The 15,058-nt window shown below is 46.3% G+C and overlaps 1 protein-coding gene across 1 annotated transcript in view; it reads right to left on the reverse strand.

Annotated features, from left to right (window-relative positions):
• The window catches only part of LOC144136762 (uncharacterized), a 91,341-nt gene that overhangs the window by 41,392 nt on the left and 34,891 nt on the right, over positions 1 to 15,058 (reverse strand). Inside the window, exon 2 of the mRNA XM_077669362.1 lies at positions 3,589 to 3,797. Within this exon, the coding sequence (XP_077525488.1) occupies positions 3,589 to 3,797 (209 nt within the window). The remainder of the gene's footprint in view (positions 1 to 3,588; positions 3,798 to 15,058) is intronic.

Below are 15,058 nucleotides of genomic sequence, written 5' to 3' on the forward strand. Positions count from 1 at the left end.
TGTTAATCGCTTTACTAGTTAGCGTGATTCGCCTGTTTTTTTTTTGTTTTTTATCTCTGCAAACACAGGTCTTACTATGCCGCAAAAAGTTTTTTTTTTTAGCTGAAGAACAGTATTTTTTTTTTATTCTGGGTCTTTTAAAAAGAAAAACACCTGGTATAATGATTACTGCGCGTCATGTGACAAGTACGCACGCCCACTTGGATAGCGCAGTTTTCAAGAGTGCCCTCTGTAGTAAACAGCTGCTTAACCTAAAGATACTGCTTAATACAAAATTATTGATGTTGACGACTGTGACGTCACTGCAGTGCAATGCTGGATAGGCCTAGCAAGAAGAAAATTATGAGAGCCCTTGTGATCTGATCGACGTAGTTCGAGTCGCACAGAACAGAGTTTAGGGTACCGGGCAGTGAACTGTTCTGATTGCTTTTGCAGACTAACTTGCGAGACACTCTTTGCAGGCCACCCTCCATGCATGCCATGGTCTCTTTCATTACTTGTTCATTTGCAGACATGCTCATGTACGATTTGTTTTTTGTAGACTATATTGAATTGTCGTGACAGTGCATGACGCCGACTCTTCATGAGACAGACGAGTTAACCAGTGCAATTCTTCAAATTATATATTTGGTGCCTATCAGGTTCTCTACATTGTTTGAAAAAGATACAAGCTAATCAGAAAAGAAAGCAAACATTTGAGAATAAAAGTAAGAAACCAAGGGATTATAAAATGCTCCTGTGGTATGCTACAAGTCCCAAGTTCAATTCTTTGCCTGTTAATAAAAAAAAAATGATTGCATTCGTGCGCCTACGATGCTTTTTTCAACAAATCTTAAAGTAGCCTTGGGTACATTTTATGAAGCTTACGGCCGGACGTAGATGTAAAAAATAACGCGGTTTTAATAGGTTGTGAGGAACTTTTTAAACATTCCCTGGTGAGCAAACAGGACTTGGCAATCGATGGGCCATCCTTTTCCTTCTGGTTCATGCAGTAGTGATTGGTCCAGAATACAATTAAAGCTAGCAAAGCTCTTTCCGCGCAAGGAGAATAAATGATAAAAGAGCGCAAGGTTTTAGAGTCTGGGGTGTTAAGTGGCTGAAACGCAGAAACAGCCGCACAGTAGTGAGCGTGGTGGGTAGATCATCCGGTGTAAGGTGCATTGCTTAACTGCGACCATTGAAAAGCCACGTGAAGCCGCGGTAACATATTCACATCTAAGAAAACATGTACGCATCAATTTTAAATAACGGCACTATATACCTCGGGGTTCAACTGTCGATAAGGAGCTTGTGGGCTTGTGCTCTAAGCAAAGAGCTTTCTGCCCTTTCGAGCTATCCTTTACAGTGTCATGACGCAAGCTCTATTTTAGAAACATACCACAGAAAAAGGCCTATCAAATCCACAATGCGCCACGAACCATGCAGTCTAAATATTACTAACCCAATTGGAGGGAGTTGTCAAAGCATGTTTGACATAGATTTTTCCATCGCCCGAAGTGTTTTCTTCTTATTTTCTTGTGCAACGTCCGTTCAATCCGCTAGATCAAAAGGAAACACATATTTCTCTAAGTGTGCAGTAGTTACCCCGATAAAGTCTACGAACGGAGTATTTCATGCGTTTTAACGCTATAGCGTTAATGGTCCCGTTCTGCAGCAAAATTTGGAGTCGTCGACGGTGTCGTCGTCATCAGCGGTGGTAGTGGTGGCATTGTGGGTGAAAAGCAAGTGGCCCACCTGCCATCTAGGCCGCGTGACCTTCTGACGTCATCAAAACCTGCCCAGCGTATTGCGAGCAAACTGCCCACCGTTGCCGGTAACAGAAAAATTAAGGATTAATCGGTAGAGGTTGTTCCAGAAGAGTAACCTGGGTCTCGCAAGCCTCACCAGTGGCTTTTTTCTGAAACAGCCACTTGCCAGGGCAGTGGCGCATCGCTTAACCGCTGCACCACTGCGCCAGGAGCGGTACGAGGACTCCCCGCGGTCTGTGCGTGTAAAGTAGAGAATGACCAATTCGGCACATGTGGGCGTTAATCCATTATATCTATCGCGTCATACCCTTAAGGCGGATTTTATGTGTCCCCTCCAGTTTTTTATGTTGCTGCCACTTCGCTCATCCCATCGTTTCGCACCTTCAGGCAAGGCTGTTTAGCACCCCATAAGTTAACAAACGAACCAAATCTCACTTATTTTTCAATGTGATATATACCCATATGGATCATGGGTGATCGTCATCAGGTTAGTAGCAGTCGTTTAGTAATGTTCACTTCGTTTGAAATCGAATTCATTGCATTTTAATGCGCACATTGAAAGAACCCGAAACCAGCTGAGCGTATACGCATTTAACAGCAGACCACTGAGCCCAAGGTCTTCCTTTCAATAATGACAGCCTTAAGCTTGCGGCGTTTTCTTTTTTTTTTTTGGCAACAACTGTTGCGGTGCGGTACGGTGGCATGGTATGGTGCGGCATGGTATAGCATGGCATGGCATGAACGGTATGGTGCGGTACGGTACGGTGTGGTACGGTGTGGTACGGTGCGGTCGGTGCGGTACGGTACGGTATGGTACAGTATGGCATGGTATAGTAATTGTAGGGGAGGGGAGAGGAGGGTATGGTATGGTATGATGTGGCACGGTATAGTACGGTATACGGTATGGTATGGTATGGTATGGTATGGTATGGCATGGTATGGCATGGCATGGCATGGCATGGCATGGCATGGCATGGTATGGTATGGTATGGTATGGTATGGTATGGTATGGTATGGTATGGCGCGGTAAGATATGTTACGGTAGATTTTTTTCACATATGCCGACATGGGATAGCACAAAAGCGTCTTGGCGTTTAACTTTCATCGAAATGCTGCCCCCGCGGATGGGATTTCAGCCCGCGTCCTCGTACCCATCAGCAGAGCGGCGTTGCCACTGCACCACTCCGACGACGTCTTCCCTAAAACTTACCAAATTTACCATCCTAGCGACTTCAAGACCTACCGCTCTCCTCTGGTGACATTTCATCCACCTAGCCTCTGATCTGAAACGTGAATCAATTTTCCTTTCACGCCATTCTTGCGGAAATGGTAAAATCAAGAGCTGATCTCCACAATCCCGATAAAGGCCCACCCACTCATATGAAAGCCCGGATAGTCTTGTCATACCTAAGAGCCCTTAATAAAGGGCAGATTCCGGCGCGCCACCAAGCCAAAGGAAATGCACGATTTTGGCTATTCATTTACTTATTCATACCTGTCACGTTAGCGCCGCTTGATAAGCAAGAATGCGCATGGCGAGCGGGCCGCAACTTCGCCAGTGACAGGTCCCCTTCTTCCTCACGAATCAAGCACTATTGTTCGACTCACGTGTCTTTCCAATATTCACGTCTACAACACGAACCGACCGGCGCTGGCAACCGTCACCGTGCCTCGGTCTATATTAAAGCAATTCATGTCTCCAATATCAATTTGCGTCTATATTCTAGCGTTGCCTAGAGGTCTTCTGGTCGCGACTGTACGGTATAGGGGTAAGCAAAGAGCAGGACGATATGTGCGCGGTGAACTACCATCAGACTGAAAAGCGTGGCGGTCTACTCACGTCTACGTAGACGCCGGAGAGCTTGTAGGCCTGTCCCGGTGGGCTCTCGTTGGGAAGATACCGGAAGAACTCGCGGTGGTTCTTGTACCACTTGACCGAGTAGAGGTCGTCCGCCTCCAGGTCGAAGGAACAGTTGAGCCAGACAGGATCGCCTCGTATGACAGCACTTGGCATGTCCAGCCGAACCAGCCGTAGGCCCTCGCTCAACCCTGCAGACAGAGTGAGCACGTCGTTAGTTTTTTTTTCTTTATTTGTGGCCACATTTTCGCTTCGCACAAAAGAAGTGTACAGTTATCCATGAACAGGGACCTTCGGCGAGGCTGATGTTGGTTACATTAAGAATGTCACACTCTATGGAATTGTATTAAGGGGAGAAGAAGGAGTTTAGTAGTTTAGTGCATTCTTTAACAAATCGGCAGCACATTAATGCAGCCCATGATGCAGCACAGTCTGCGTCACCTTGATGCCCTCTGACGCTTGAAGTTTCGTTTATAACGACGGCGCAGCAGGCATGAAGGCACTTGAGACCAGTGCCGTGAACGGTTAAAAGAATCCCAGTCTCATGAAAGATCCATCAAGGAGCCAAAAACGATCGACTTTAACAAAGCTGCGAATGCTTACTGGTGCGGGTTAGGACCTTTGTTTGAAACGGGATTCAAAGAAGCGGGAATAAATTCAGCGTGATATGCAACTACGCAAAGAATTCGAAAGCGTCCGAAAGAAACGGAACAAAATGCTTTCGATGCAATGCTACAGAAACGCCCTTTGATTCACTCAATGCAGAGAACATTAAATTTAGTTTAAAACTGAGTAGACCAGCTGGAAGTTCAAATTGCAATTTAGACAACATTTTGTAATTCCGCTGCGCAAAATTACAATCCATATGAACAGCTGCTAGGACACACGTTTGTTCCCGTAGTTTTAGCCCTAAATATCACTGGGAAAGCTGAGCTCGAAGGCGGAACCCATGAAAGGCATGACCAAACTAAGCCAAACACAAGAGCTGCAGGAACCATGACGATGAGAAAGTAAAACAGATAATATACGTTCAGCGAGACAGAGAAAAATAGCAGTACCGTGTCATAGTTCTAGCAATCAACGCTAAATCGTTCGTACCTTGAGAGCGAACTGCTAACAAAACAGCTCTACCAGTCGTAAAGCAATTAGTAATAGTTGATGAGCTTTTGCTTTAGCCCTTCTGCTGCCAGATATTTTTCTTTTTTTTACCTTTTCCCTCTCCTGACCTGACCCCGAGAGTTCCTCGTAATGACATTTACAGGTCATTACGTTGCCTTGGGACCGTTGCCATACTCTTCTGCAAACAAAATGAAAGCATATTTCTCTGTCGCCGCAGTGGAACCTTCTTCAGTGCTCCATACGCTCACTAAACGCAGCATGCAGAGCTAGTAAGGTACAAAATTGTCTTGCGACCTGCACCAAAATGGCCCAAAAGTGCCTGACGTGACCATGCCGGACAGACAGTGTTGGCTTGAGAGTCCGGTACCTGCTTCCGGGGCAGCACCGCGGAAAACAAAAACAGTTCTTTGACAAGCTTTTATCATGTTATTTTGTATTAGCCGTAATAATTACGTTATTATCTATAATGCACAAAAAAGTAACCAGACATGAAAATAATAATACAAGAAGTAGTACAGAGGACAGAACTGGACAAACAACTAACTTTTATTGAAAGATAGCCTGCCAAAGCAACCTAACAAGGCATGTGTATCGGGCATAGAAAAACACCAGCATGGAACGTAACCTATAAAACGCTCACCTTCAGCCACATTGGTTTTTTTGTGCCTGATACGCATGCGTTGTTTGGTTGCGGCGTAGGCTGTCTTTCATTAAAACATCACTTGTTAGTCCAGCGCTGTCCTTTGTACTATACTTCTTCTTGTGTTCCTGTTTTCGTGGCTTGTTAAGTTGTGTTTGATCCACGCCAGCTGGACCGTATGGTTACCCTATTGCACAAAAGTGGACCTGTATACGACGCCAAGCCTTGCTGAAGCGCTATTTGGCCTTCATGGCACAGCCTCGCTAGTGGAACGCTATTCTATTTTGGGGCATAATGTATTCCCTCTCGATATGTCACAACCTTTTTCGCTCGTTGAAGGCTATGCGCTTATATGAGCCAACAATAGGTTTTGTTTAGTTGGTTTATGGGGTTTAACGTCCCAAGGCAACTCAGGCTATGAGAGACGCCGTAGTGAAAGGCTCCGGAAATTTCGAGCACATGGGGTTCTTTAACGTGCACTGACATCGCACAATACACGGGCCTCTAGAATTTCGCCTCCATCGAAATTCTACTTCCGCGGCCGGGATCGAGCCCGCGTCCTTCGTGACAGCAGCCGAGTGCCTGAATGTGATCGTAAACTCACTTGAGCTCTGAATAAGTGGCCTTGGGTATTGTTTTGAATGATTTGAAACGCAACATGTGAATCACTACAGCCAATGTGCGCGCGACCACATGCGCTGCATTTTCGCCTCGTGAGGAAGAGAGATTTTCGCCAAGTGATTAGCGCTTTTGCGGTATTCGAAGTTATTGCACGGCCTGTATGATTGGCGTGCATATGGGACGACAGCATGCGTGCAATTGCATGAGTTATGCTGAGCGTCATTTATCTGTGATTACGGGCCTGGAGATTAGACACACTGATTAGTGCGATTCAGTGCGTACACCTGTGTCAGCGACGGCGAGTGCTAGTTAGCTCCAGCATGTCATGAACGCCAGCGGGTAACGTCTCACGATAGTTTAGGTAAGTTGAGGACAGATTAGGTAAGTTGAGCATTGATTAGGTAAGTTGAGCACAACGCAGCCAGCTATGGAAATGAAAATGCTAGGGATAACGTTAAAAGACTTCAAGGGAGCAAAGTTGATCAGCAAAACTGTGGCGTGTCAATGATAGCCTAGCTGAAATGAAGAGGAAGTAGGCATGGGTAGGGTGCGTAATGACGAGAGAAGATAACGAATGGTCCCTTACGGTAACGGTAACTCCAAGCGAAGGCAAGGATAGCAAGGGGCGGCAAAGAATTATGTGGGCGAATGAGGTTAGGAACTTTCCGGGGACGGGTGGGCCGCAGCTGCACGGGGCAGTGTGAAATGGAGAGGCATTAAAGGGGCCTTTTTTTAGCAACGGCCGTACTTTGGCTGATGACGATGATGGCTATACTATGAAAAGTTGATTTTACTGTAACGCCGGTAGCCGAAAATGACTGGTGAGGAAGACCCCTGCGGACCCATAGTAGTAAAAAATTGGTCAGAAACAAAGTCCCGATTTCATCGCATCAATCCTGTCATGCGAATTCTTCCTTCTGCGTCATTTTATTGATCTTCCTTATCCTCTTTCTCTTCTTGCTCTCCCTATTCATCATCATCTTCATATAGAGCCGGGGTCATTCACCAGCAACTGTCGCGTGCACAGACACCACAATGAGACCGAAAGCCAGCGGCCTCATCCACATGTGCCGCAGCTGAGCGGTCTCTGGCACGGCTTCGCTCGCAGTTGGTGTGCTCTGCTCTGACCTCACAGAGCACCTATAGCAGAGGTCTTGCGGCGCCCTTTGACTGCTGCTCCGGTCGGACAAGGCACGGCGAAAGCACTCTGCCTTAGGGCCAGGGGTACAACACACAACAACGCGGAAGAGCCCTGACGCTAGCAGCGGCATATCGGTTCTGCACCCGCCCATTGTGTCTCGGGGAGTGGCTTTTGCATTCGTCAATATTACATGGCATTCCCATTCGAGAACACCGCTCCCCTCCTCCTCCTTGGGCCTCTGCCGCCTCCTTCTACGCGCGGAATCGTTCGGTCAGCGGCTCGCCGGCGCCTCCCTCCAGAGCACGCTCCGCTACTGAAGCAGGCCCGCACGTGGCGTTCGGCTGGTCTCCGCGGTTCAGCGATTATTCATCCCCGCATGATGTATTCAGTGCACGCGCGTACGTCGGCAGGAAATCCATCTCTCTCCCTGCGGCGTGCATAGAAACGCATCGAGATTCGGCATCCGACTCGCGTGGCCGAGAAAAATGTATGGCGGAGACGTGGAGGGGGCTGCGAAAGGCAGAGGGGAAATCAAACGGGGAAAAACGGGGAGACGTATGGCAGGGGGTGCGGAACACAGCGGAGATGTGCGGGTGCTCCAGAAAAGAAGCGCACCGCGCGGGAAGGCCGAGACTTGTTCCGGCATTCCTTTTGTTCAGACAGCTTTGTGAACAGGCATGTTTTGGTTTTGCTTTGTTTTTGCTACACCTGGCTGGCAGACGTGGGGTTGGAAAGGAGGTGAGTGGGAAGTAGGGCTAACGAAAACAGAGACGACGAGCGGGAGTTTTGACAGGCCGCTGCTTACCCTTGCTGTGGCACAAGTTCCGTACAAAAGTGATGAGGCGACATACGTAGAACATTAGGGCGCTTGCAGGACAAAGTATGTGGAACACTGACGCGTAAAGCATCCCTTGGGCGACACGGAGCGGGTTTTGAATAAAGGGATACCGGGTAGTCGCTCGTGATAGTTCCCGGGAGGGTACGTTGGTGTGAGCAGTACAGTAAACCGCCGAGCGCTCGTTACAAATCAAAAAAATTAAATCGGCCGGTTCTTACACTTCGTGTCCAGCGCTCCCAGCTCTGGCAGCGTGCACCGTATGCCCCATATTTGCGCGCGCTGCTTTACACTAGTTTTTGCTTTGAATGTGTGAAATGCATTTAATGTGTGCGTATTTGGTTTCCTGAGTACGCCTTTCCTTTCGTAGATTACACGTTTTCGTCCGTCCTGATAGCACCCAGCACCTAGCTCACCTGAGTGACAGTGAAGAGAGTCCTTAGAAGCGTTCATCATATAGATGCCCACATATAGCGTACACTGCATGCAAGGCCGTGCCGGTAAGAAGCTGCGTCATCCATGCTATCTATGTAAGCTTATCTAGGTGGCCTTAGAAGAAAGAAAATGAGGATGGAGTATAATAAACAAACAAAATGATAGCCTCGAGGAATACATGGGATTCTATGGGAGCTCCCATTATGGAAACGCAAGAAAAGAGCGAAAAAACTGCCTTTCTGCAAAAAAAAAAAGAAAATAACCTTCCGCATTCAATGCAGTAAGATAACCCAGGCATAGCACAGATCACTCTGCAAGTTTTTTTTTCTAATTCCGCGGTATTTTGAATATTGGATTTCGTTCTTCCTTGTTAAGCATGGAAAGAACTGTAGCAGTTTGAGAGGGTGTAGCAATCGTGGTTGAAGTTGTTTTTATTGAGATAAATGTTTTTCAAGTCACGTGAGCGTCGCTATTGGGCTGTAGCAGGGCTCAAAATATTGAGCTTTGTTCAGTTCCTCGGTTTCTTCGGCAGTAGAGAGAAATACGAAACTCACACTGCAAATGAATGCAAACAAGTAGAAAAAAGGGGCCGGAAAAACTTTCACGTCTTAAACTTAAGTTGTCGCGCAGTTCTTGATATTCTCCGTAGCGTAAACGATTTCCTGATCCCTTCCTTCGCGGGGCTGTCCGGGTGGCTGCCCTGTAACTGCCACGGGTGGCTGCCACGTTACTACTGGTAACGTTAACGCAGACGCACATACTCTGCGGGTTCGTCACAGCAAGGTACTGCGCTCGTGCCTTGATCTGCGCAGCATGGCTCATGCATTGTCCACTTCCGTCTATGAAATGTGTGGGAACAGACTTGCGGATTTCGGGCAACGCGTTTGCGGGAAGCTGCCCTACCGCTTGCTTCCTTCATGTGCAACATGCACTGCAGTTGCTTGCTCCCACCTTCCGCCTATGTGCTGAGTCTTAAGGGCAGCGTTTGGCAGCGTCTTAGGACCGCGCGTCACAGCACATGTTGGCTCAGCTTGCACAAAGCGTGAGGCTCCGGGTGCTTGCTGCAGAGTGGTCATGTGATCACGGGTCACAGGGCGCCTTACACCCCCCCCCCCTCTCAAAAAAGGATCTTTTGCAATTTTGTCGTAAGGACAGATTTTTATGTACTTCAATGTAGTGCCGTAGTATTTTCTGTAGTACTTATTGTTTTCTGTAGTTCTGCAGTACTTTCCTGCAGTAGCTACGCAAAAATCTGTTTTTACAACAAAAATATCTGTTGTTACTTAAAGTTTTCGGTCAAAAATATTACATAAAATCTGTTGTGATGACAGAAACTTTTCTGTTGTGTTTTTTCTACAGGGGTGTTCACGTGATCAGTGTGAGGGAGGTGCGCGTCTCCATCCTAGAACGTCGCGAATACAGCTCTGGCTGTAAAAAAAAAGAAAAAAGCGAACAGCTGGAAAGCATGGCGGTACCGGAGAGGAATGTCTCACTTGATCCACTGATTTAGAGAAGCAGTGCGATTTCAAACTACACATCTGCTTGCTTAGTGTTCTCACGTATGGTTCAGTCTTGCTCCGAGACGTAGCTAAGGAAAATCGCAGCAGGTCACCGTGCCGTTCAATTTGTTATAGCGAATAAAAGCAGGGAGAATATTTCTTCTAACATTTTTTAATTCGGCAACTTCCACCTTTAGTAAGTCGCTGAGTGTCCTTATGCTCAATCAGCTCATAAGAGAATACATCGCTATTAAAGTTTCTGCAGGGATACACAGCCCAGTATAGATTCGTTAAGAGTCTTATTACCTTCATAAGTAACAAAAAGCTTACCGCAGTGAATGCAGGTACTCATAGACAAAAACCTCAGTCGTAACTTACGAATAAACTAATGATTGCCCTTATAGCGCACGTGTATCACTGCATGAAATAATAGGTGCCCCGCATTTGTACGCGTAATGAAGCAGCAAAAAATACGAAGAATTTGAAAAGCGTATGCGCATCGACAGATTGAAAGATTTTTCGTAAGCACCTGCTGGCCCGGGGCTAGGCAGTGCTTGTACCCCTGAGAGCCAAAACTGCCGCAGGCAAACATAACATGCGCGTTCACATTCTACAGAGTGCATAAAAATCCACCAAGCTAACAGTTAATTAGACAATGACAAGAAGAAGCGAGAAAGAAATGAATCCCTGCACAATCTCTTGCAACATCGCCTTGCTTATTGTTCAATTTGCTGTGCCTTTCAAGGCTACGAAGTGTCATCGGCAGGTGGAAAAGCGTGTCGTCATCTGTCCTCCTGGCTTCGCCACACCCGCCGCGTCTCCGAGTGATCGATTGCGAGCGTACGCGTCGCACGCATTTTCGGCGTGGCAACGCGACAGGGTGTCGACATCAGAGGAAGAGATCGAGTAGGGAAGACTCGAGTTGGGGCAGACCGGTGTTTACACGGGTCGAGAGGGAGACGTTCCTTTGACCGAACAGATCTGTCAAGATGGCGTTTATGTGTTTGCTTAGAAATTAGGGAAGATCATTTACCCAGCCACATCAAGTTTTTTGGGGGTGAATTATTTTATCGTTTTTCGACGAAGCTACGCAATATCTTAGTATCCTCAGTAAAAACTTATTCTGGAGGAGTGATGGACAACTTTGTTTGTCGATGATTACGGTCTACGCCTTTCGGCAACTCCGCCCCTCTAATTTTTTTCCTCTCGGCCTTCGTTCGTATATAACACGCTTCCAATAGGACACGTTTCTGTCCTGTGCACAAGTAAACAGCGAGTAACATAGCTACAAATGGCGAAGCTATTGAGAGAGTGTCGAAGAAAAACTGTGCGAGGCACAGAAACGTTCCATTTAATGCGAATGACCGAGCCGGTGAGAGTGAGCGTGTGACTTCGTGCGTGCGTGAGTATGTGATTGGTTTAGTTTATGGGGGGTTTATCGTCTCAAAGCGACTCAGGCTGTGAGAGACGCCGTAGTGAAGGGCTCTGGAAATTTCGACCACCAGGGGATTTTTATCGTGCACTGGCATCGCACAGCACACGGGCCTCTAGAATTTCGCCTCCATCGAAATTCGACCGCCGCGGCCGAGATCAAACCCACGTCTTTCGGGTCAGCAGCCCAGCGCCAAACCACTGAGCCACCGCGGCAGGTGAGTGAATGAGCTGAGTGAGTGAGTGAGTTAGAGTAAGTGAGGTGAGTGAGTGAGTGAGGGAAAGTGTGGTGAGAGTGATTTGAGTGATTAAGGCGAGTGAGTGAGTTAGAGTGAGTGAGCGAGCGAGTGAGTGAGTAAAAGTGAGGTGAGAGTGATTAAGGCGAGTGAGTGAGTGAGTGAGTGAGTGAGTGAGTGAGTGAGTGAGTGAGTGAGTGAGTGAGTTAGAGTAAGTGAGGTGAGTAAGTGAGCGGAGTGAGTGAGTGAGTGAGTTAGAGTAAGTGAGGTGAGTGAGTGGGTTAGTGAAAGTGAGGTGAGAGTGATTTGAGTGAGTATGGTGAGTGAGTGAGTGAGTGAGTGAGTGAGTGAGTGAGTGAGTGAGTGAGTGAGTGAGTGAGTGAGTGAGTGAGTGAGTGAGTGAGTGAGTGAGTGAGTGAGTGAGTGAGTGAGTGAGTGAGTGAGTGAGTGAGTGAGTGAAATGATTTTATAGCGCAGACAGACAAACACAGGAAGGAACGAAGTGACAGAACAGCGCATTGACTAACAACTCGTTTTTGTCTAACAACTTGTGTTTTTCTGCGCTATGAACCCATTTCAGTTATGCACCAACTAGCCAGAAAAAACGTTCTCGTAATGTGAGTGAAGTGAGTGAGTAATTGAGTTGAGTGAGGAGAGTGAGTGAGGAGAGTGAGTGAGGAGAGTAAATGAGTGAGAGCGATTGAATTGGGTAAGTGAGTTGAGTGAGAATAGGGAGGGTGCGAGTTGAGTGAGTCATTCAGGTGAATGAGTGAGATGAGTAAGAGCGGTTGATTGAGACAGTTGAGTGAGCGAGAGTAAATGAGTGGGTTTAGTTAAAGCCCCTTAGGGAGGGACTTTAGGTTTCGTGAGTGAGAATAAGGGGTGTATAGTGCATCTTCTTCGGCTCGTAGTGTTCAACGCGCGAGGGCATTGGGAAGCTGCTTTCACGAAGAGCCTGCTCTGTTAAAGCGATAAAACTGTCGATGAGTGATGGCTACAGTTCACCTGAGGAACTTTCATCTGTAGAGAGCAGTAATATATAATAGATCTCAAAATGACAGACTCCGAACTGATTTGTCTTGCTTTTGCCGAACACACGCTGGTCTTTCGTACAGGAGTTTTAGTCTAATCAGCATGGCTAGTTACTCTGCCATCTAGAGACAATTTTTCAACTTTTTGTCACTAGCATGCCGCCAGAGTTGCCAGAATGCAGCTGTTGGATCTACATTAAAGGGCAGGTGAAGATGTTTTGGAATTCGACGAGTTTAAAGGAGTAGAATGTGAGAAACTTGGAGGTAACGCATGCGAAGTATTTTTGTGCTAGGATTTGAAATGGTGACGTAATCGCAGAATAAATCCGCATTGGTAGTCAGGCTTCTTTGCAGTGCGCAGCGATGGGTAGAAGCCGCAACGATGACGTCACATAGGGCGGCGCTGCATTTCCAGCTAATAAACGGTTGTTTCAAGGACTTAAACCAACGCCGCTGACGGTTAAGCCCACGAAGCCTTGTTTGGCGGTGTTGGAAGGCTCACTGCAGCTCGTGGACGAAGGCAGCGGAAATCCCAAATTTCGGCAACAATGATGTCATCGCGAGTTTCTCCGCACTTCTCTAGCGTAGTAAGGAGAAGCCTGACTATCGCTGCGGTTTCAATCGGCGATTACGTCATTATTTTAAATGCTGGCGAAAAAATACTTGGCATGCTTTACCTTTAATTTTCATAGATAATAGATTTCATTTCTTTTAGAACCTCAAATTCTCCAAAAAGCATTTCACCTTCCCTTTAACGCAAACAAACTTTTAGGTGATGTATGCTCGTCATTTACAATTAGAACCTTAGCCGGGTAGCTGAGCAATTCCGGCCTAAAACTGAAAACAACAGGCTGGTTATATCAGCAGCATCGCTTACTTGGACTAATATTATCATATATAGTCAACTTTTCTGAGACTTTTAGGGCGTTTCGTGATTTACACCGCTTGGAAAACTTTCCAAGGCAAATGTCACAGATTAGTCTTCTAGCATGTCATTGGTCGTAGCCTGCACATCGCCAGCGGGATGTAAATATGGCGCCTTGACGAAGTCAAAACCCTGCAAGCTTGAAAACAATTTCCACCTTTGCTGCCCTGCGAATCCGAAAATTCTCTCCAGTCTCTTACTGATTATTGCCGGCGAGGTGACATAGACCTGTCAAGTCACTGTGAAGAGCGTGGCAATAAGCCGAGGTTTACAAGTTCGCTCGACCCGCAGACAGCTGCACTGAGTGGCTATAAATTCACAGAACTTTTTATGACGCTGGACATTTCGCGAAGTCGTCAGCGTAATCCCACAGCAGAAACAACTACACTCCAGGGACTGACCCTACTCCAAATGGTCAACAGCGCATGGGCCTACTTCATGCGCAGAAAACTCACTGTGTGTTCTTTTTGGTGGCTCCTGTAGAAGCCGCAGTAATTCATTGGACAGCATCTCATTCTGTCGTAGTACGTTCCCCATTTGCTATTTTATTCAGGTTCTTATGTCACCTCAATATCATCTAAATAGTCCTGCGAAATTACATTGGTGTAAGTCAAGCGCTTGTAATGTAGGGTTCAGAAAGTAGTATATTCAGGATGAATGATAGCAGGGAACCTCACCTGCACCAGTAATTCAATGTGGATAAGGATATATATATATATATATATATATATATATATATATATATATATATATATATATATATATATATATATATATTAGCAGACAAGGCAAATGAAATGAGGGGCTCGTTTGACAAACACATTAAGGAAGCCAACAGTCACCGAAACCAAGTGGCATAGGAGAATGTATTTCTTTTTTATGTTTTTATTTTTTTATTTTGGCACTAGAAATTTAAAAAAACATTCCCCTACATCTTGGTTTCGGTGACTGTTGTCTTCCTTAATATATATATATATATATATATATATATATATATATATATATATATATATATATATATATATATATATATATATATATATATATATATATATATAACATAAACTCCCGTATATGCACTGAGGATTTAGAACGTGTTCGTAACGGGGAGAAAAAAGATACCTAGTTTGTTTTTTTATTTCACAAGCTTATACTTCACTGTGCCTCCATTACTACAGCTCCAAACCTACTGTAAGAACGGCGTCAAACTGGCAGAACGCAGGCACGGCCGAGATAGGCATTTAAAGGCAGATGCACGCAGAGACTTGGGGCTCAAAGTATCGCGTTTCTTCAAACGCACTTCTCTAAAGCGACTTGGCTCCGCAAATTTGCCTCGGGCCGCAGCTCGCCGCTCAAGAAGACCTATTTAAAGCACGATCCACTTACGCATGCCAGCTTGGCGCCCGGGACAGAGAGTCACTCGACGTAAAACCGCGTCAAAGCCAACGGAACGGCGGCGGCTGCTAGCTCCCCCTTGGGAAAGCGTCGACAGCTCGGATGAGGAGCGCGTGGCGTTTTTCTGACAGCGTCGACAGCGAG

Source organism: Amblyomma americanum, chromosome 6, assembly GCF_052857255.1.
Source record: "Amblyomma americanum isolate KBUSLIRL-KWMA chromosome 6, ASM5285725v1, whole genome shotgun sequence".
Lineage (NCBI taxonomy): Eukaryota > Metazoa > Arthropoda > Arachnida > Ixodida > Ixodidae > Amblyomma > Amblyomma americanum.